The 24,025-nt window shown below is 39.9% G+C and overlaps 1 protein-coding gene across 1 annotated transcript; it reads right to left on the bottom strand.

Annotated features, from left to right (window-relative positions):
* Window positions 1-17,549: 17,549 nt before the first annotated feature.
* LOC114316180 (nucleolar protein 56) lies at window positions 17,550-22,475 on the bottom strand. Its single transcript, XM_028262844.2, has 8 exons — window positions 22,030-22,475; window positions 20,599-20,813; window positions 20,315-20,472; window positions 19,906-20,093; window positions 19,288-19,540; window positions 18,899-19,047; window positions 18,666-18,800; window positions 17,550-18,071 (listed from the first exon to the last, which is right to left on the bottom strand). The coding sequence occupies exons 1-8, from the start codon at window positions 22,232-22,234 to the stop codon at window positions 17,725-17,727; spliced, it is 1,650 nt and encodes a 549-aa protein (XP_028118645.2). The 5' UTR covers window positions 22,235-22,475; the 3' UTR covers window positions 17,550-17,724.
* Between the last annotated feature and the right edge of the window lie 1,550 nt (window positions 22,476-24,025).

The following is a 24,025-nucleotide window of genomic DNA, read 5'->3' as shown; positions in this document are numbered from 1 at the left end:
TGCACTGAGAAAAGATGTGCACTGAGGTAACTATGTGTAGACACCCCATTTTTGACCGTCCTCAAGACTTGGACGTCACCGTTTGAACACTCAGTGATCATCCATGCTCGTGTTTGTTTTGAGTTTCCGGAGGTCTCGGCTACGTGCCTTACTTCAGGATCTCTCAACTTGACTGTTCTGTGGTTGGTTTTGCACCAAACACTTGTGTTTTTGTTTCTGAGACAGGGAGTGGCTTGTTAGCCCCCCCTGAGACCCACCGGCCGTGGTTTGAGGCCACCGGCCGTGTCTTCTTGATACCGGCCATTGATGAAATAGTCCATTGGCCGGTCGGCAATATGAGTGGTCGACCGGCACTTTATTTGGCCGGTGGCCTCATTTTCTGGCCGGTATCACTTTTTCTCCTTTTTCAGGAATAACACATGCCAGCTGTGCCAGCTGGAGTGCACAAACCTGGCTGTCCATGCACGAGTGTGGCTGTTTTGCCCATTTTGCACCTTTTTGGTCTAGCTTCTTGAGGAAGCTTGGACCTTTGTCTTAGCTTCCTCAAGAAGCTTGGACACCTATCCCAGCTTCCTAAGGAAGCCTTGCACCATTTGCTTAGCTTCCCTTAGAAGCCTTGACCCTTTAGGATAGCTTCTCTTGGAAGCTTAGCCTTTCCCTTGGTCTTTATAAGAGCCCCTCCTCTCTTCTTTGTTTTGGTTCAGAAAATCCAGACCTAATACATACATATATCTGATATATCATCCTCTCTCTCTATATCTCCCTCTCTCTCTTCATTTTGTGTGTGTTCTATAGCCTAAAAGTGTGTTTAGTTCATAGTATTGCATTAAAACACACACTATTACACCATACTTCGACTTTGGGAGGCATTGAGGGTTTGTTCTTGAGGTTTTGGACTGGTTTCGATCAGAAGAATAAGGCTGCATTTGCTATTCTTCAAGGATTCTCCAAGAGTAACACTTTTACTTTATATTCCCCAATCTTGCACTAGTCTTTTACCTATCTTGCTTACTGTTTTAGACTTTGTGTATAACTGAAAAAAGTCTTATATTTGCATGCTTAAGATACTTCATTAAGGTTGTTTTCGTATTGGGGGTCGACCCCCCCTCTAAGGCCTTGTTTGGCCCTTTTGGTGCTCTCTTTACTAAGCTTTGGTCACTATTGTGTGTTGACCTTCTCACCTCTGAAATCCAGTGGATTTTCAATGGTGAAGAAGGGGGCTTGAGGTCTTTCATAGGGGAGGGACACCCCTCTCCCCTTTGTGTCTCATTTGTGCATGCTTTGGCCTCATAAGGGTAGCATATGTGCTTGGTTGTTTTTGGTTCCATTTCAGAGGTTTTTACGTGTTGTTTGGTCATAATATGTCTCTATTTTTGGTCGGATTAATGGCCTGTCCCATGCTTAATACACTTGCTTTGTATTCCCCCATTTTGCCTAGAAATGCACCTAGCCATTAAACCCTCATGCTTGCATATTTCTACCTAGCTTTGTGAAGCTTTTGGTCATTATTTATCATGATAAAGGTCTGTTAGGTGCTGATTTGATCATATTTTCCATGTTTGATATAGCCACCATGCATTTTGGCTTGAGAGCCTTGGGTGTGTGGGTCACTAGCATGCTTTACTTGGCTTATTCCCATAATTTGGCATCATTTGAGATCATATTTCAATCCATGTAATGTGGTCTTACACTTGCATTTGGCTCTCTTTCAATGCTTTGAAGTGTTGTAGTTTTGTGCCTCAAGAGTTGGTCATTCTGTTTGCCACCATGTTTAGACATTTGGGATGCCATCTAAGTGGGTTTTGGTGCTCATTCTAACATGCCATAGCTCTTATTTTGTTGGCCTAATATCCATGTTTGTCTTCTTTTAAGTGCGCTTAAAAGTTGGCTTTTATGCCTTGGTCTTAGGCCCATTGGTTTGCATGCTTGTCTTACATATTGGCACCATCATTTTAGCACCTTTGGCCACTGTTTTGGGGTGTGGCTGAGGTCCCTCCATCCTAGTGTAAGTCCATGCATTTGTGTCTTGTAGTATGATCATCACATTGCATGATTGTTGCATCATTGTAGTTAATGCATTATTACATGATTATCATTTTGCCTAGTTGTCTATCTAGGTAGCATTGTAACATTGCATACTTAGCACATTGCATATTTGCATGTTTGGTTGGTGTTTACATTTGACATGCTTTGCTAGCTTGAGTCATTTTGCATACTCGAGCCATATTGCATCCATGCATTACATTTTTGCTTGGTTTGGGGTGTCAAACCAAGCACGAGGGATGAGGTGCGTTCGTACTCAAAGTGACGTAACGCGCTTCGATCCTCGGTCGCCGACGCCCTTGATCCCTACATGATAGGGCATGAAGCTTTCATTTGTTTGTTGCATACATTGACATTGATTTGCTAACTTGGCATGTTAGGCCATCACGCATCGAAATATGCAATTGATGACCCAAGGGTCGAGGGCCATGCTCCCTTGAGTCCATTGCATGATAGGGAATGTGGCCATGCTCACATTTGCTCGAAAATTCCATGCCATACACTATTTGCCCTCGGCTACTGTCAGCTGCAGGTTTCAGCAGAAAGAATTGGCCGGCTGGCAGTGTTAGGTGCCGACCAGCAGAACGTGTTTGACCGAGAGAATAATATTTGGCCGATAATCCCATTCCGATGGCCGGTGGCATTTTGTTCTGGCCGGTGGCATCCCAGAATACTCAGGGAATGATTCAAAGTAGTTCTGGAGACTTTCAGAATTTTTAAAAGGGCAGGACAGTGTAAACAAAGGCAACAAGGCTATGGCAACAAGTTTTCAGGCGAAACGAGTCAAGCATGCATCATTCACGCATCCCGAGGCAGGGCTGTGGCCACCTTCTTTCTGCATTCAATTTGTTAATTAATTAGAAATTCTGTAATGATTAATTTAGTATTATTGATTCGGACTGTAATATTTATTCGGACCCTCCAAGCGAGGGCAATTGTAATAAGTGTGCATGCGTATGTGCATGTCTTCCAACCCCACGTCTTTCTTCCATTTTATATTACTAGCTTTCAATGGTTAGTCTAGAGCATGTTTCAATTAGCATACAGTACGATAGCATGTTTGCATCAATTCATTCGTTTTGCATGCACTGGGCTCGGCGCATCATTCTAACTGCATTTGTACTTCAAATCCAAATTGAATACGTGTTAGTTGTAACATCTCACATGTCATTGTAGATTAGCCGAGCCTATCTTAGTTGCATTTTGCATGTGTTGCATTAGCCATCTTAACATGAACTAGGATCATGCACATGATTACTAATTGGTTTTTGTTTTGGCTTGGAGTACTAAGTAAGCTTTTAGGCTTTAGCATGCCACACGTGTGTGAATGTTGCCATGATAGCATAACTACCATGAGACTAGCTGCTTATGTGATATAACTGCCTGAATGCCTGTGGATGGAGGTTGAATTACCTAAATTGGAATAATGCATTAAAACTGTGAGTTGTAAGTCCACTAGATAGTGGCAAAACCATCTTTTCTAAAGCCCACTTGAGGGTGGCAAAATCTGCATTTTAGCCTACTCGCGAGTAGCAAACCATTTTTAAAACAAACATGAAATGTTTTATTCCAATTTAGGCGATTTGGTCTATATTTGTTTGCTGTGCGCATAACATAGTAATTCTAGGCTAATAACCGGAATAAGAACACATAATGCTTTCAAAACAAAATATCACGGTTAGTAGAGGCCGATCTTTGATCGGGCGAGAGGGGGTGCTCATAGCTGACCTTCCCCAATCGTACCCAAGTTCCCGAGCCGAGGCAACTTTGGTGATGACGGACACGTGGCCTTTGGCACCGAGTCAGGGTTTCCTAAATTTCCCAAAATAAAATATTTAGGTGGCGACTCTGTATCTGGCAAAGCAGTCCATGTTTGACACTTCTTTTCTAAAAATCTGTTTTTCACAAAACAATTTACCGGATTTGGACTCTTTGGTTTAGATTAAGAACCGTGACAAAAATCGAGTCCGAACTGTAGCACGAAGGCCCCACGCGGGCGCGTCTACACTATGTGTGTGAAAATAGAATTTTTTATTTTTTATTATTCCATTAGGTCCTATTACATAGTAGAAGACCAAAACACCCTGACACAAACACCCGCATACTTTGAATCAAATAATTGTCTGTCCTCTTCCCCTCTCATTCTGCAGAAAATCACGCACAGTATTTTCACCTTTTCAAAAATCCAAAACTGTATTCCATATCGCGTCAACACCCACACGCCTCTCATTGTTCCATCGTCGCAGTGTCTCATCATCTTCTTCGTCATCCCTGCACCGTCTATCGCTAGAATCATGGAAATCACCATTGTTGAACATCCTGAAGTTTTATCTTCGTCAAAATCACTATCGACGATCATTTGTGACAATCCAATCGTCGATATGGGCAAAAAACGTAAGTAATCTCACCAATCTTGTGGGTAAACCCTAAATCTCTTCTTTAAAATACAACATTGTGAACTTTTACAAATGATATTATTGTTCATACAATGTGTGAAACTTCATATTGTTATTGTTTATGCCCTAATCATGAATGTGAACCCCTCAATCCCAATTCCTAATTATATGGATTTTTTCACCCAGAAATATTGCACTAGCTATTACGTTGTGTTAAAAGCTGTGAGCATTCATATGGAATTGAAAATGTTAGGCCAAGCAAATTGTTTCAGATGTTATTGTTATTGTTGTTGTATGTTTCAATCATGTGAATTTCCTATTGAAATTGAACCAATATGAACTTCCACAATAGTGTCTGTTTTTATTCTTACAATGTGTAAACTTCATATTATTATTGTTCTTGCCCCTAATATTATTGATGTTAATAGTAGTAGACATTCACATCGAAGTCAATATGTTGGGCCAAACCAATTATTGTAGATGTTCTTGGTGTTTTATGTTTTAATTATGTGAATGTCCTATTCAAATTGTACCAATATGAACTTCTACATATATCCCATGTTTCTATTCATGCAATGTGTGGAATTTCATATTATTGTTGTTCCTGCCACTAATATTGTTGTTATTAACTATAGTGACCATTCACATGAAAACAAAGAATCATGGTCCAACTTGCTTGTGTCAGATGTTGTTGTCATATATAATTATGTTGTGAGCATTCATGACATGTGTAAATTGATTAGACACTTTGTGAACATTTACCACTATGTTTAGAGGAAACATATCACTTTTGTTATTCCATATTTGAAACTGTATTTCAATTTTGAGGTTGATAAAAAAAAAGAATCATGGTCCAACTTGCTTGTGTCAGCTATTGTTGTTATATATAATTATGTTGTGAACATTTATAACATGTATAAATTGATTAGACACTTTGTGAACATTCATCACTGTGTTTAGAGGAAACATATCACTTTTGTATTCCATGTTTGAAACTATATTTGATCTGTTTGGGTTAACATTCGCATGTTCTTGAATGTTGTTCATGGTTGTATCTACACACATTAATCTTTACATACACACACTGTGCTTCGTCCACTATCCTGCCATCCTCTCGTCGTCGCCAGCGATTGGAAGTTCACATCGAATCACCGTTGTCGTCGCGAAATCGACCCACCGTTTGCGTCTTTCCGTTCTCCTACTGTTCCACCGTCATCGAAGTGTCGTCGGCGACTGGAACCATACTCCAACGAAGAAGAAACAACGCTATGAACATTCACATATATCAGAGTGTATCAAATCTACATGGGGACCAGATGTAAGCACATTTTTTCCCCTTTTTTTGTGTAATCAAATTACATTTTTTTTTGTCCTAATGCAAACTTTCGCACATGTTGCCATTGTTATTTTTGGTCCTTATTGTTCATGATTTTGTTGTTATTTTCTCTCTTTTTATTGTTGGTGGTATTGTTGCAATGATGTAAACTCTCAAATTTGTTGCTTTTCTTAGAAAATAAAAAATTGTCATTGTTTCGGATATTGTTGTTGTTGTTTGTATGATGTCAACATTCACATGGGACCATGTCTTTAATAAATTTGTTACATGATTGTGAACATTGTGTCAAGCAAATCCCCAAATAAAAATATTTCTTCTACTTGTAGTTCAATTTTAATGTGAAACTTGACATTGTGAACATTAATGTTGTTTATATTTGTCCACTTAATATTCACATCACAGTTGTGTACATTGAAAATATGTGATTTGTGGTTAATGAATGGGTGATGTTGTCATATTGTTTGGTTGTTTATAGCCACTATGAATATTCATATTGGTGCTATTTACTTATAAATGTGTACACATAATCATTGTCGTACTGTGCATTGTTGTAACCATATGTTGATGTGAATTTTAACATTTTCTTCTATACACATAGACATACCTCATATTATATGGATGTATAAATATTAACATTCGGCGTGACCACTACTATTTGTACCCTAGTAGTAATGTGAATATTCACATCTCCAATGATGTGAATGTTCATATTACTATGTTTGTTACCTAAATAGCACTTTGTTGCTTTTACTTATATGAATATCGTTGAATATGAACATCCACACTGACTGATGATGTGCTGATGTTAATATGCATGCCTACCCTACCAATTCTATTGAAATCAAATTTAATGTTCATATAAATACTCACTATTTGTGCATGCCCATGTAATAGATGTTGCATCTAAATTTTGCCCAAAGAGGAAGAGGGAGGAGTGTCATGTCAAAGAAGAGAGCATGTCTCTAGAGAGCAACACCCACATCGACATGCGGCATGTCAATTATCAATCAAACATTACAGGTTTAGTAAAACTGATGAGAAACACCAAGTTCTCAGATCTTCAGCTGGACTACTTGAGGCAAACTCTGTTGTTCGATGGTTGGGGTTGTCCACCATACACTGGCTATACCAAAATACAATGCTAGTTGTTGTTGTTGTTATTGTTAATATTTTTTTTGGTTTTTTTGTAACTTTGATAACTTGTAGTTGAAAACACTTGACAACATATATATAAATCAATGATATACTTTCTTACACACCTATGTGTTTTGATGGTATATTTGGTGTTGATGTGTTGCGTGTGCTAAACAATATAAACTATGAACATTCACATCTGTTTTCTTATGTTAAAGTTGTTTGAATGTTCACATCTTAATTTGTGTTCAATAAATGTGAATGTTCAAATTATGTCCTATGTTTACTGTGGTTGACTATATATATTAATATTCATATTATATATTAATTATATGTATGATCATATTAGAATTAACGTGAATCTTCACATCTATTTATTGCATTGTGAATATTTACATCATACTATGGTTGACTACAGATGTTAATACTCACATTATATATTAATTAGGTATACGACCCGTGAACAAACATATCATAATTAATGTGAATCTTCACATTTATTTATTGCATCATGAATATTCACATCATGTTTGTGTCTAAATAAACAAAATGGTCCTTGAATATTCACATCATCAACATTGCATAATGGTAATGAACATAACAAAAACATATACACCATTCAATATTATATGAAAGTGCAAATATTAACATTAATTGAGAATACATACGAAAAAATTCTAGTACAAAAAACCAAAAATTCAGAAACAAAAAACCCATAAAATCTCAAACTCTCTAAAAAAAAAAAAACCATCACCCACATTCTCATCTTCATCATCTTCGTCATTATCACTACCCATGCAATTCCAACATTACACCAATCCAACAACAACCTATGCATGTTGAACCCCTATTGATTTGGCAAGTAAGAACATACTTTGAAGCTCATCATCACTGTCCAAATTATACCTATTAATCTGAGGTAACTAATAGAACAATGAAACACAATCAGATAACTCACTCTATTTTTCATACACACACACTCCACGAAATGTGAATAAGACAACGCTCACACCACATTTATTACAGTATTACTATACCCACATGAGCACACCAACAACATGAATAGACCCATCTGCTGCTGAGAGGGAGATTTATGATCTAGTTTCGGCCAAACAAGATTGGGCCGAGGTATTTGGCTTCAAGATTGTGCCGTGGTTTTGCTCAGTAATGGCAAAAGGCCTGCGGAGCCGAGCTACTTGGGCTCTTTGGTATGAAGGCCGGTCAAGTGAGAGCTCGGCTGAGACGTCCGCAGCCTAGAAGGGCTTCACGGTTCGTGCGTTGCTCGGTCGGAAGGCGCGCACCCATAGCTCGACATGAAGATTCGTGCCTGAAGCTCGGCAGGAAGGCCTTTGGTTGACCGGAATGACCAATCCCGTGCTCGGCGTCGCCGGAATGCGGTCGAGCACGGATGAAACGAAGCTCGGTTATTGGAAGCACTTGGTGTTGAAGTGCAGTATGGCTGTTGGCAGCCGAGAAGCTGCAGCCCGACTGCCGAGCTCCCAATAGAGTGGGCTGGCAGTTGGGTTAGGTGATGTTCAGCGTGATTTGTGCTGACAGATGGGATAGCAGCACCAAGTGTCGAGAGACTAATGAGAGTAGATTTGGGGCGCAGAAGGTATATAAGCGGGTCTGCGCCCCCCATACGCAGACAGACGAACACTTTGTAAGGAATTTCTTACACTCAAACACCTCTCTCTCTCTCTCTATCCTAAGGTGTGTGCTAACTTGATCGTCGGAGGGTTTTTCCGGCCACACACCACCGGGTAGCTCACCATTATTTGCGCGCAGGTGATCGGACATAAACGGAGCTCGGAAGAAAGGAGTGCGGGCTTACCGGAATATTTGCTCCCCGTACAATTGGCGCCGTCTGTGGGAACTTTACAGATAAAACCTTGTCTTCCACGCTCATCTGATCGCCGTCCATGGCGAACAACGATGAGTTTCCGTTGTCCGCCATCGACGGAGTTACCCCGGAGTCAGGCAGACGGAGAGAAGGACATCCTGCCATTCCTCCTATGGTGGACCTGGAAACTTCTCCAGAAGGACATTCAAGAGACGCGCGGGATAAGCGCGGAAGAAGCTTTGGACATTCACGAAGTCCAGACGGTCACCGGCGGCGGAGAGAATCGCACGCCAGGCGACTGAAACACAAGCTAAGGGACCAAGACGCCGTCATCCGGAGAATGGCGGCGGAGATGGAGGATCTTAAGCAACATGTCAAAGGGAAGGGTGTAGCTGGAGTGGGAGACCACAGTGAGCGCACCCGACCCCGCCGTTCATGCATTCAGAGCCAGCGGCGTACTCCGTCCATCTCGATCACCAGAAGTTACAAGGTTGAAGATTCCGACGTGCACGTAGAGAAGTCCAGCGCGCAAGACAGCACCTATCAACCCTCACGTCCAGCGACGACGTCGAGGTATTCTTATTCCGCTCGTTCAGAGTATTTGCGAGTAGTCTTGAAGGAACGGGCTCGCCGGCGGGAGGCTCAGAGGGTGCCAGCGTTCCAGCGGCTATCCTATGGGGTTCACGCCAGTGAAGAGGTCGGAATGCCTCAACCTCGCCTAGCTGCGCCTCTCTTTCTAGACACAGACTTGGCAAAGCTGAGCGCCACCCCTTTCTCCGTGGGGATAGAAATAACACCGTTTCCCGCGAGCTTCCACCAGTCTAAGTTCACGCTTTACGATGAAAAAATCGATCCCTATATGCATGTAAGCCACTTCTGACAGGTCATGGCCGGACATAGGCGGAATGACGCTCTTATGTGCCTTATCTTTCCGTCAAGTTTGGGCGAGCTAGGCTTGAAATGGTTTGAGAGGCTGCCGGAGGGGAGCATAGAAAGGTGGCGACAGTTAGCCAAAGCTTTTGTGACGCGCTTCAAAACAAACACCAAAACGCCAAAGGAAGTTGACCACCTTCTCAGTGTCAAGATGGAGCCGAGCGACACACTGAAGGCATACAACTCTAGATATTGGGAAACCTTCAACGAGATCTTGGATTGCCCGGTCAACCTGGCAATCACCCAATACAAGCGCGGTCTCCCGGTCGGACATAGGCTGAGGGACTCGCTTACAATGAAACAGCCGCCATCCATGGGGCAACTAATGCAGCGCATCAATGAGCACATCCGAGTAGAGGATGATGCAGCGGCGTCCACCGCGAAGACAACCCTGGTGGCAACAGACAAACAGGGCTTACAAGATAACCGGACTGGCGGGTAAAGGGGCATACCACTTAGAAGATTTCGATGGCAAAGGCGTACCCCGGCCATGGAATGCGGCCTTATGTAATTTTTTATTTGAGGGACTTGTTTCCCCTACACTTCTGAATGCAAATGCTCTTTTTGTCAATGTGATAGAAGTGAATTACTTTTGCTGAAGAGCTTTGTTGTGTCCAAAATAATAGTGGATGAGGGGCCTACTCTTCTGTTCCAGCCGAGATGTTTTACTCCGGCTGAAGAGTTGATGATTTGCTCAACTCCGAGGGTCCAGCCGAGATAATTTACTCCGGCTGAAAAGTTGATGATTTGCTCAACTGCGAGGTTCCCGCCGGGATGTTTTACTCCGGCTGACGGGTTGATGATTTGCTCGACTCCGAGGGTCCAGCCGAGATGATTTACTCCGGCTGAAGAGTTTATGATTTGCTCAACTCCGAGGTTCTAGCCGAGATGATTTACTCGGGCTGACGGGTTGATGATTTGCTCAACTCCGAGGTTCCAGCCGAGATGATTTACTCCGGCTGACGGGTTGATGATTTGCTCAACTCCGAGGTTCCAGCCGAGATGATTTACTCCGGCTGACGGGTTGATGATTTGCTCAACTCCGAGGGTCCAGCCGAGATGTTTTACTCCGGCTGAAGAGTTGATGATTTGCTTAACTCCGAGGGTCCAGCCGAGATGATTTACTCCGGCTGAAGAGTTGATGATTTGCTCAACTGCGAGGTTCTCGCCGAGATGTTTTACTCCGGCTGAAGAGTTGATGATTTGCTCGACTCCGAGGGTCCAGCCGAGATGATTTACTCCGGCTGAAGAGTTGATGATTTTCTCAACTGCGAGGTTCCAGCCGAGATGTTTTACTCCGGCTGAAGAGTTGATGATTTGCTCAACTGCGAGGTTCTAGCCGAGATGTTTTACTCCGGCTGAAGAGTTGATGATTTGCTCGACTGCGAGGTTCCAGCCGAGATATTTTACTCCGGCTGGCGAGTTGATGATTTGTTCAACTCCGAGGTTCCAGCCGAGATGATTTGCTCCAGCTGACGGGTTGATGATTTGTTCAACTCCGAAGTTTCAGCCGAGCTAATGTTGCTCGCCTTCTTTGGAGTTCCTTGGCCGAGCTGATATTGTCCGCCAAGAAAGAAGAGCCGGAGCGGACCTTGCTCGCCTTCTTTGGAGTTCCTTGGCCGAGCTGATCTTGTCCGCCAAGAAGGAAGTCGCGGAGCGGACCTTGCTCGCCTTCTTTGGAGTTCCTTGGCCGAGCTGATCTTGTCCGCCAAGAAAGATGAGGCGGAGCGGACCTTGGTCGCCTTCTTTGGAGTTCCTTGGCCGAGCTGATCTTGTCCGCCAAGAAGGAAGTCGTGGAGCGGATCTTGCTCTCCTTCTTTGGAGTTCCTTGGCCGAGCTGATCTTGTCCGCCAAGAAGGAAGTCACGGAGCGGACCTAGCTCGCCTTCTTTGGAGTTCCTTGGCCGAGCTGATCTTGTCCGCCAAGAAGGAAGAGGCGGAGCGGACCTTGCTTGCCTTCTTTGGAGTTCCTTGGCCGAGCTGATCTTGTCCGCGAAGAAGGAATTCGCGGAGCGGACCTTGCTCGCCTTCTTTGGAGTTCCTTGGCCGAGCTGATCTTGTCCGCCAAGAAGGAAGTCGCGGAGCGGACCTAGCTCGCCTTCTTTGGAGTTCCTTGGCCGAGCTGATCTTGTCCGCCAAGAAGGAAGTCGCGGAGCGGACCTTGCTCCCCTTCTTTGGAGTTCCTTGGCCGAGCTGATCTTGTCCGCCAAGAAGGAAGAGGCGGAGTGGACCTTGCTCGCCTTCTTTGGAGTTCCTTGGCCGAGCTGATCTTGTCCGCCAAGAAGGAAGTCGCGGAGCGGACCTTGCTTGCCTTCTTTGGAGTTTCTTGGCCGAGCTGATCTTGTTCGCCAAGAAGGAAGTCGCGGAGCGGACCTAGCTCGCCTTCTTTGGAGTTCCTTGGCCGAGCTGATCTTGTCCGCCAAGAAGGAAGAGGCGGAGCGGACCTTGCTCGCCTTCTTTGGAGTTCCTTGGTCGAGCTGATCTTGTCCGCCAAGAAGGAAGTCGCGGAGCGGACCTTGCTCGCCTTCTTTGGAGTTCCTTGGCCGAGCTGATCTTGTCCGCCAAGAAGGAAGTCGCGGAGCGGACCTAGCTCGCCTTCTTTGGAGTTCCTTGGCCGAGCTGATCTTGTCCGCCAAGAAAGAAGTCACGGAGCGGACCTTGCTCGCCTTCTTTGGAGTTCCTTGGCCGAGCTGATCTTGTCCGCCAAGAAAGAAGTCGCGGAGCGGACCTAGCTCGCCTTCTTTGGAGTTCCTTGGCCGAGCTGATCTTGTCCGCCAAGAAGGAAGTCGCGGAGCGGACCTTGCTCCCCTTCTTTGGAGTTCCTTGGCCGAGCTGATCTTGTCCGCCAAGAAGGAAGAGGCGGAGCGGACCTTGCTCGCCTTCTTTGGAGTTCCTTGGCCGAGCTGATCTTGTCCGCCAAGAAGGAAGTCGCAGAGCGGACCTTGCTCCCCTTCTTTGGAGTTCCTTGGTCGAGCTGATCTCTTCCGCCAAGAAGGAAGTGGCGGAGCGAACCTTGCTCGCCTTCTTTGGAGTTCCTTGGCCGAGCTGATCTTGCTCGCCAAGAGGGAAGTCGCCGAGCGGACCTTGCTCACCTTCCTTGGGGTTCCTTGCCGAAGAAAGTGGATCACCAAGCAAAAAGCCTAGCCTGGCCTTGAAATGTAATCCCAATCACGCTAGCGCGGACGGAATTAAGGGGCAATTGAGAGGGAGATTTATGATCTAGTTTCGGCCAAACAAGATTGGGTCGAGGTATTTGGCTTCAAGATTGTGCCGTGGTTTTGCTCAGTAATGGCAAAGGGCCTGCGGAGCCGAGCTACTTGGGCTCTTTGGTATGAAGGCCGGTCAAGTGAGAGCTCGGCTGAGACGTCCGCAGCCTAGAAGGGCTTCACGGTTTGTGCGTTGCTCGGTCGGAAGGCGCGCACCCATAGCTCGGCATGAAGATTCGTGCCTGAAGCTCAGCAGGAAGGCCTTTGGTTGACCGGAATGACCAATCCCGTGCTCGGCGTCGCCGGAATGCGGTCGAGCACGGCTGAAACGAAGCTCGGTTATTGGAAGCACTTGGTCTTGAAGTGCAGTATGGCTGTTGGCAGCTGAGAAGCTGCAGCCCGACTGCCGAGCTCCCAATAGAGTGGGCTGGCAGTTGGGTTAGGTGATGTTCAGCGTGATTTGTGCTGACAGATGGGATAGTAGCACCAGGTGTCGAGAGACTAATGAGAGTAGATTTGGGGCGCAGAAGGTATATAAGCGGGTCTGCGCCCCCCATACGCAGACAGACGAACACTTTGTAAGGAATTTCTTACACTCAAACACCTTTCTCTCTCTCTCTCTATCCTAAGGTGTGTGCTAACTTGATCGTCGGAGGGTTTTTTCGGCCACACACCGCCGGGTAGCTCACCATTATTTGCGCGTAGGTGATCGGACATAAACGGAGCTCGGAAGAAAAGAGTACGGGCTTGCCGGAATATTTGCTCCCCGTACAGCTGCAAAAATACAAAAATAAGGAAGTGAATAACCACATTATAGTCAATGATATATGAACATTTACATTGTTCACATATATGAATTATCTAACCAAACAGAGATGAAACAAAACAAGGAAGTGAATATTCACATCATTTTTGTATTCAACTAAACATTGTGGCTTGTGACTAAATGATTGAATACAACGTCTGATGTGAACTTTAACATTTTGTATAATGATAATGAACACAGTGAAAATATATACACTATTAATATTATATGGATGTATAAATATTAACACTGATTGATAAAATAAATGACAAATTTCCATTACAGCTAATGTGAATATTAACACTAATTAATGATGTGATGAGGTTAACAAAAAATCAAAAACAATTACAGCAACAGAACTAGAAATTTAACAAATTTCAATCTCTCTAAAAATAAAAAACCATCACTCACATCCTCGCCATCTCACACGCAGCGACCAAGAGCTACTAGACTGATCAACTTCACTTTTCAATTCAACAACAATCTCTACATGTTGAACCTCCATTGATTTGCCAAGCAAGAACATACTTTGAAGTTCATCATCATTATCCAAATTACACCTATTAATCCTAGGTAGCTGATAGAACAATGAAACACAATCAATAAATAACTCGCTCCATTTTTCACGCACACACACACTCCATGAAATGTGAATAAGACAGCTCTCACACCACATTTATTATAGTAGTACTACACCCATATGAGTACACTAACAACATAAAGGTATTCATCTGCTGCAAAAATACAAAAACACGGAAGTGAACAACTACATTATAGCCAATGATATGTGAACATTTACATTGTTCACATTATCTGAATTATTTAACCAACTAGAGATGACACACCAAATACAACAAAAACGGTATGAAAACAATCACAAAACAAGCAACAAAAATAAACCAATCAACCAAAAACAACTTTTCACCAATGATCCACCACAATCAATTTGTTCAAACAACTGTATATGCATCTTTGTCAAATATTCGAAACTCAAACAACAAAAATATACATGCATTACTAGTAAAAAATCAAAACCTTATTCATCAAACATACACTTGCATTACCCATGTATTCTAGAAAATGCACATAAATAAAAAACAAAGCATGCAATCCTTCACATAAATAAACATGCATTCATAAACAAAATGATACTAACCTTGAGAAAGAAATTCTGTAATCGTTCTCCACCTCTAATCAACGATTGATCTCCAATAATTACGTAACAAACCAAAGCACACACAAACACCAAACTACGAAAACGAACACACCTATAGACAGAAACCCGTCGTCTTCGTCTTCTCTCCCACGGCATAAAAACCCGTCCTCGTTTTCTCTCCACTACACTAAAACCCTACCACAATGAAACCCTACCATAAACGATCGACATTAATTAAGTGTATCAGAATCATCAACGTGAATAACGCTGACAAACAAAACAGAAACGTGTATTTCCTTTTTTGTGTGTATTATGTATCAACCAAGGTTTTGAAAATCAGACCGGACCGGCCGGTTCGACCAGTTGAACCGTCGACCGGTCAGGGTTCTGGTCCGGATAGACCCTCTAAACCGGTCAGAAATGAAAACCGGCGTTTTTAAGGAGAACCAGAAAAACCGACGGTTGGACCGGTGAACCGGTCGACCCGGAGCCGGTTCGCTGGGTTGATCCAGATCAAAAAATTTTTATTTTATTTTATTTTATTTTCTTTCTTTTCTTTCTTTCTTATTATATATATATATATATATATATATAAAATATAAGAATATAAGAAAATTTTAATTTGAAACTCTTTTTCAGGGGTCTCCTCTTGTGAGGAATCCCATTAAGAGCTTGATGAAATTATTGTGAAAGTCTTCATCTATTTATAAGAAAAAAACTCTTTCAAAAAAATTCAAAAAATCCATGTGGGATTTAATCAAATGTATTGGAGGGAATATTGAAAATTTGATATCCCTCCAAAATTTTTACTCTCCTTTTAATCAAATTATTTGAATTAAAATCATATGGAGAGAATATTAAATATTTGATTTCATCTTCCAAAATTGAAATTAATAATATTTTAAAATATATTATTATATTTTTCAGTAAAAAAAATATTAAGACAAATATTTAAGATAATTTAATATTTTTAATTTATAATTTTATTACTTATATTTTTAATTAAATATAATTTTAATATATTTATTACGTCACGGTTCGATTCCGGTTCAACCCGACGGTTGAACCGGTGACCCGTCGACCCGATCCCTTTTCCGGTTCGCTCACCGGTCCGGTTTTTAAAACATTGGTATCAACATAATATATAAAAGTATAATAATCCCAGAAAAATATAAAATTAGGAAAAAAAGACTTCATGGAATAAAAGTACAAACATATAGGACTAATTAGGTTATAAATTTTCTTTCTAGACTTATTGGGTTAAAACACCCCTAAATGGGATTTATCAATAAAAATCTCTAAATTGTTTTTTTTTTTTAGATAAACTATCAATAGGTCTTAATAATTGGACTTAATTCTCATTAAGTCCTATTAAAAATAAGTCATAATAAAATCGTCACTAAAAATAATTTTTTATGACAATTTTTTTGCACACGTTAAAAATTGTTAATTAGTGATTTTTTTATCACGATTTTTATAAATTATCGCTAAAACTTATAATTAGTAATATTTTTTTTGTGACGAATTTTTCAAATTATTGCTGAAAGTTGAAAATTAATAACTTTTTTTGTGATAATTTTTTTAAATTCTCTTTAAAACTTATAATTAGTGATATTTTTGTGACAATTTTTAAATTATTACTGAAAATTAATTATTAGTGATTTTTTTAATAGTTTATGATGAAAAAATATTATTAATTATCGTAGGACCCATTGGATAATAAGTCCACTTGGTAAGACCTACAGATAAGTTTTTTTTTTTTTTTTTTTTAATGAATCCAAATGCTCCATTCTAGTGTGAATTACATAAAGGACCAAGTATAAATGCCTGTGTGTTACTTGTTGAGGAACAAATATAAATTTTATTATAATGTTAAAATTACTAAACATAATACTTTAAAAAAAACTCCCAACTTTCAAAAAATCAACTTATTCAATTCTACCTTGGCTCCATTTGGCACGATTGCTTGGGCTAATTTAGACAGATAAGACAAAATTAACTATTTTAGTCAAATAGAACAAAATGTCGCATCTATCCCATAATCATTTCATTTTTCTCTTACAAAAATCAAAAAAGTTATCCCAAATAAAACTTTTTATAATAAGCAAACTATAAGCAGAACTACACAACCATACCCTGACAAATTTTTTTCTTAAAAAAAGGAAAAAATTATCCGCAGCTTTAATAAATTGTACCAAACAAACACGGCCATTATACACATATATATATCAACAATACTACAAATCCACAATTATTTACTCGGAATTTATCAAAAATGAGAATCAATAATTCAAATTTATTTCACTAATGAGCCCAAATTTCATCAATTTAATCATGTTCTTAGTCAATTATGGGTTCCCATATTCGGGGTCCTTTGCTTTTTGTATATATATATATATATATATACCCACAGAAATAGGAGCTCTGCTTCCGCATCCTCCCTGGGCAGGTCTAAGAGACCTACCAAACAAATCTGTTAATGACTCAAGTTGCAACCCTAGATTGGACAAATCTGTTAATGACTCAAGTTGCAACCCTAGATTGGACAAATCTGTTAATGACTCAAGTTGCAACCCTAGATTGGATCAATATAACTTTCTCTGCATTGCTAACAGATAATCACTTTTAAAGCTCAAGCTTCAATCAAAAAAACTTCAATTTGAATACTCTATGGATGCCCACATTAAACACCATGAGATACCGATAATCAAATCAAAATAAGACCAAACATTTCCACAGTGTCTTACCATAGAGTTATGACCTTTACTATTGGAAAAACTAAAGAAAGCAATACATAAGACAGCAAAGCAAGCCAGATCATTATCTACCTGAACTTGACCACCCGATCACATGTTACAAAATCCACTCAAAATTCACCTTGACTTCTTCTTTTTCTTCTTACCTTCACTAGCAGCTGGAAGATCACCATCTTCTTCATCCTTACTCTTCTTCTTTTTCTTCTTCTTAGCAGTTCTCTCATCTGCATCGAACCCATTCACAACGTTCCCATTTTCTGCAGCTTCATCCAGTTCCTGTTCTGATTTTCGTTTATCCTTCTTCTTCTTCTTTTTTTCACTTTTGAGCTCCTCAGAAACATCCCCATTTGTATCAACAATTGTTTTATCCTCAGCCATAGGATCATCATCTTCTGGAGCCTCTACTTTTGACTTCTTTTTCTTGCTTTTCTTTAATGCAGATTCATCCACATCCATGTCTGTATCTGCAAACATCATTTACAGCGAGAATGAGAAACCACAACAGCCCATGACATGCGAGGTAATTGCTCCAATTATGAGAATGAAATGCTTAGTAAAGGTAAGAACACAAAACTGGGGCTAGAATTGTTCCTAATTTTTCGTTCTCATGGAACAAAAAACCAGCCCAGTCGGTTATAATTCCAAGCTATGAATTGAAACAGTGTAATTGAGAGAGCAGGGAGAAGGAAGGAAGAATGACTGAAACAATTTGAAGAATGTAATGATAATGAAATAAAAAGTTCCCCATTGCAGTAGAATATAATCCGGATAAAGCACTAGTCAACGAAACTAATGGCTCTGAAGGTTCAGTTATTGAATTTAAAGCCACAAGGCAAATGAAAGCATACTAAATTGTCTAGATACTATTGTGGACTAGGACCGGTCAAAATCATATATTACTCCATATCCATATGTATGTACATGCATGTGTGTATATAGACATATAAAGTTTATTATACTTTTCAGTTTTATGATTATGCAACCAATCATTCGGTGTTTTCAAATTTACGGGGAGGGAAGAACAAAAAAACTCCTCCATACTTTCACCTTTCACCCACCTTTGTTTAGAGATATTTCAAGTGCAGTCTTCATCACATCAATGTTTTTACGAGGTGCAACCCCCTTGTCATAAAAGTCAAGTCGTTCCTCAACCTGTTCACGAAGTTTCTCCCCAAAAGCAGTGGTATTCTTATCTGCATTCAGGACATGGTTCACAATTTAATCTACCAATCATGAGGTAAAGTAATCATATGATAACATTATATTCTTTGAAAGAAATGAAAAGACTTACCTAAGAAACAGTCAATGCGAGATGCGATAGAGCACTTGTTTGCAAGATAACGAGCCATTCGGCCTTTGTTTCGAGCAGATGCCCGGCCAATAAAAGAAGAATGGAATATAAGGCCATACTTCGGGGTGTTTCCTCGGGTTTTCAATGCCCTGTAGCCAAAGGAATGATTTTGAGTCACGCTAACAAAACAATGCACAAAAGGAATATCCAGGTGGCATCAGAAGATGCAGTCACTTTTAGCTCTAAAAATATGCATTTTGCCACTAAGATGACCTGAACATAGTAATTTCCGGTTGCACTTGAACAACAAACCAGACTTTCAGAAATAATTGGTCTGATTTTTAAATAAATTTTTTGCAATCCTAGCAAATTTAGAGAAGAGCACAAACCTGAAGAGTGCCTTCTCTGCACCAAGGATCTGAAGTGTAGAAGAAGGGCACTTTGCCAGATTTGTGAGGCTACCAGCATGAGAAATCAAACGAGCTCCAACAACTTCACCAATCAGAGCAGCCAAATTGGGAGCAATGTCGTTCATTTTAGTGACCAGATATTCATAGAGCTTTTTTCTGTACTCAGAAAGGTCCATTACCCTCTGCGCAAATTGCTTGACATTAATCAAGTCAATTGGAGACAAGTCCTGCCCTAAAAAAACATAGAAACACCAATTGAATAAAAAATGGGATTCAACTTTGCACATGAGATATTTAAGTGCCTTCGGTATAGTTTCCTTCTTATTTTTGTTTACGGTTTTACTTTTCATGCTTCCAGAAAATATAATCATTTTCAATTTTTTTTTTTTTTTTTTTTTCATGAATTCAATCCTTTGAGGACTCAAAAATCAATTTAAATTGGTTTAAAAAAAGGGCCATCTCCAGAAATTTTCCACACGACAAATTTGTTTACAAAAACATTCCACCAAATGTGTTTTTTGTATTTGTTTAAATTTTCTCTGTTTTCAAGAATGAACAGTTTTCAAATATCATAACAAATGGGCTAACAAACTCTACCCATGGATGCTTTAGCAGCTTCTACGATTTCCTTTGCTTTATCTTCATCTCCAACTATATCAATCAAGCCTGGTAGTTTATCTTCAAACAATTCCGATTTGTTCTCAACAAATTTTGAAACTTTGGCATAAAGATAGTTGTCATTGACAATCTTTACTAGTTCAGGAAAATGCCAAGAGTACCATTCTCTGCATTAAGTAAATCAAAGAACAACTTTAACAAAATCTAATTGGAATAAATATCAAAAGCATCCATAAAGCTTCATACAATGTCACAATTTCAAAACAACAAATCCCAAGAATTCTCAAATATCGCACTTACAAGCAAGAAAGAGTAGACTAGTTCTAAAGAATAATGAACCCTGAAGATGATATTCCTAAGACAAAATTGACTTGTACAAGTGACAAACCTGACTCTCATGGAAAAGGAATTGATATCTTTATCAAGAGTATCAAGAAGGAAGATAGCCTGAATAACCATATTGTCAACGCGGTTAACATTGAATTTGACCTTTGCCCTGCTGTAACTGTGCCCCAGACCAAGTTGGGCTTTGTCCAAATCACCAGGCTACAGTAGTTTGAGAACATAGAGGAAACAAGTTACATAACATAGGAAGTAATTTCAGAAGGAAAAACAAAACAGCAAGACATTGACACTAGAGAGAGGGATGAAAAAGTGTTAAAAAATGCAAACCTTCAGGTTCTCAATGAACCTATCAAAATGCAACCTCACACCGCGAATAAGCTCAAGAACAAACTCATTACTTTGGCAGGGAATCTTGGTCACTTCAAAGACATGTGATCCAATCTTAGGCTCAGCAACGCCTAAACTGAATTTAGGCTTCTTTCCGTCCTTAACTTTTGGGAGAGTTAGCTCCAAAAAATTCCTCAACTCATCAGTCATATGGCCTAAAACCCAGTAACAAAAAACAAATACATATATCAAATTATCATATGTACAAATTCTTTGGAGAGTTAGCTCCAAATAGTTCCTCAACTAATCAGTAATATGCCCTAAAACCCAATCACAACCCCCCCCCCCCCAAAAAAAAAAAAAATGCATATATCAAATCATCATAACTCCGAAGGAATTTTCTTCTTTTAAGGTTAGATAAATTTCTTAAAAATTACAAGACAAACAAAAAAGCATAAGCAAGCAAACAAAATGCAGACAAAACTATGTGCCAAAACAAAACACCACGCTGCACCTGGTCTGCACCAAATCAGCTGAACCTCCTCATCACAAATTGGTAACATACCATCATGGATCAGGTACCAGATTAGCACCAAGCCAGCTCTGCGATAACTAAATTTTGTTATGAGTCTCTCTCTCTCTCTTGTAACCAACTTAGATATAAAAGATCTTTGCTATGGAAGCTCCCTGAATTCTCCATTCTCTCTATATATACTGATGTAATGGTTTATGTAATTCGTGAGCAAAAAAATGAAATGAAATTCAATTTCTGCTTCATTGGTATGAGAGACCAAAAAACCTTTATAGGCAACACATCCTCTCTCAATTCTTCTTAGTTTTCCTTAATCCTTCTTCCATAACACCATGGCTAAATCAACCTCCAATCCTTCAAATCTGAGTCCCCTCCTCTCTAGCTTTACATCATTAATTCCTATCAAACCATGTCAAACCAATTACATACTCAGCTAACAAACTAAATCAAACCATAAGCTGAGTCGGTTCAGTGCTAACCCAAATATTCCACTTATATAGCAAAATTAACATTAGTAAAAAAAAATCAAAAATGAATTTTCCAAATATGGAGTTTGTTAAACTCTTGCTTCTAAAAAATGAAAATACCCATTGGCAAAAATTCAGTTCTCATGCAAAATCTTAAACTCAGTCATTCTATTAATTCTCTTTCCCCTTATTTTGTCATCATCCAGACAAGTACAACACCAAAACCCAGTACTAGAGTTGTGCATAAGCTTCACAGTATTTTCTTCTGATGACCATTTTTTAAACAGAAAACATAAAACACAATGAAACTCATAACACAGAATCGGAACAAACCCAACAAGAACAACAAAAAACCAAGATACATATGTACATATATATACACACACACATACATAGAGAGAGAGAGGAGAGAGAAATGGTTTACTCCCTCACCTTCGGAGATGGCGTTGCATTGATTGAGAGCGTCGAGAGCGGACTCGAATGGGGTAAAAGCTACGAGCTTCACGACTTTGCCGAATCGATTGAGGTCAGTCACGGAGTTCCGAACTGCCTCTGTGTTCTGACCGATTTCATCAATACCATGGGCCAAAAACAGAGCATACCCAGAAGCTGACTCGTAGAGAAGATATAGCGCCATTGTTGACTGTATGCAAGAGACTCAGTGGCTTCAGTTTCCTCTCTCCTCTGTTCTCTTCTCTCTCTCTCTCTGTATATGTGTGTGTGTTTGCTTGCTTTCTCTGTCTAAGATTATCGGCGAGGCGCGAGAGATAGAAGAGGGGAGAGGAGAAGAGACGAGAGCCTTTGATTTGAGGACTAGGGTTTAGCGGCTTTATTAGGGTTTTCAGTTTTGAGGAAGTGTTGGGTTGTGATTTACTATATACGAAGACTACTACAATCGGATGCTTCTGGGGCGTCGGATTGGATTCTGTAAATTCACTATCGTCAGATTTAGATTGTTGATATTGTTGTGATGACTAGACTATCATCGGGCCGGATCGGACCGTGTTGCGAATATGGGATTCAAGCCCCTCCAACTAGCTTTATGTTAAATTTATAATTTTAATTATTAATATTTATAAAATTAATCACTCATCTGTGATTATTTTTACAACAATGATAGAGACCACTAATTTTAGAGATATAAAAAGATCACTAATGACATGGCACTTAATAAAAAAAGAAAAAAAATACAACACCAAGGTCAAAATATCAAATCATTTATGGTGGGGTCCACTGCCACATCATTAGTGGTAGCACTAATTAGTGCTCTCATTCATTTTTCTTATTTTTAAAAAGTTACAATGAACTTTTGGCTCAAATTTTGAGTAATAGATTTGGCTTAAATTGACTAAATAGACAAGTTCATGTCTCGCTTTAAAATATGCTATTTTAATAATTTTTAAATTTTTTTATTAAAATATAAAGTGAAAAAAATTAATATGTTTAATATAATTTTTTATTTTAAAAAATATTCATAAATTTTTTAATTAATTTTTAACTTCTGAACTAAAAATTGGAGACGTAAAAAATAAGTCGGGCCTACAGGCACCCTAATAGGCAAGTCAATAAGTTATTTTTCTAATGGACTAAGTCGGCCCAACAACCCAATAGTTAAGTCGACAAGCAGGCTAACTGGCTAACTTAGTCTTCGATCCTTTGGCCCAAATCTAGCATAAGCTACATTCGGGCTCACCCGGGTAAAAAAAGCTCGGCAGGCAATGAACCTTCAGTTTGAATGATAACACTTACACTCTGTTTGTTTTGACAAAAAATATTTTTTATGAATTTTGTTTTTTAAAAAATGATTTCAAAATAAAACAATTTTTTTTTTATGTTTGGTGATGGCGGTGATAGCGACAAAAATGGTGATAGTGGCTGCAATGATAGTGGTGTGGTGATAGTAATAGTGGTAGTGTAGTGACATTAAGTAGAGTGTTTGTGGTGACATTATGAAATATATGGAAAGACAGAAACAATATGGTGTTTAGACAAGAAGAGAGCAATGTTCAAGAGGGTATCAAAATAATTTATCAACAATCATTTGCAATTCACCTAGCTTTCCAAAATGATCATTTCACAGGTCAGTATCCACGTGAAGTAACTAATTGGCGTCTTCCTTGTGCAGGTTGAATAAACACATACTGATGTTCAAAGGAAATCCTGACGCAGCTGGCTATAGAGGACTCTTTATAGATGAGCGAGGATTATGGATTCTATACTAGCATGGGAGATTGGAGGAAGCCACAACTGAAGAAGTTGAACTATGGGGCATATATAGAGGTCTCACCATTATTTTGGAGAAGAGCATGAAAGACATCATCATTGAATTAGATTACGTGCAAGTTATGCTTTACATCAATAGAGAGACTCGTAGCCAGTTCCCGTACAAAGCATTGCTTGAAGATATCAAGTTCCTCATTTATAGATG

The sequence above is a fragment of the Camellia sinensis genome, chromosome 4 (genome assembly GCF_055761805.1).
Source record: "Camellia sinensis isolate YWXY chromosome 4, ASM5576180v1, whole genome shotgun sequence".
NCBI classification, from domain to species: Eukaryota; Viridiplantae; Streptophyta; class Magnoliopsida; order Ericales; family Theaceae; genus Camellia; species Camellia sinensis.
The sequence above is the reverse complement of the archived record's forward strand: the minus strand, read 5'-3'. Positions and strand labels throughout refer to the sequence as shown.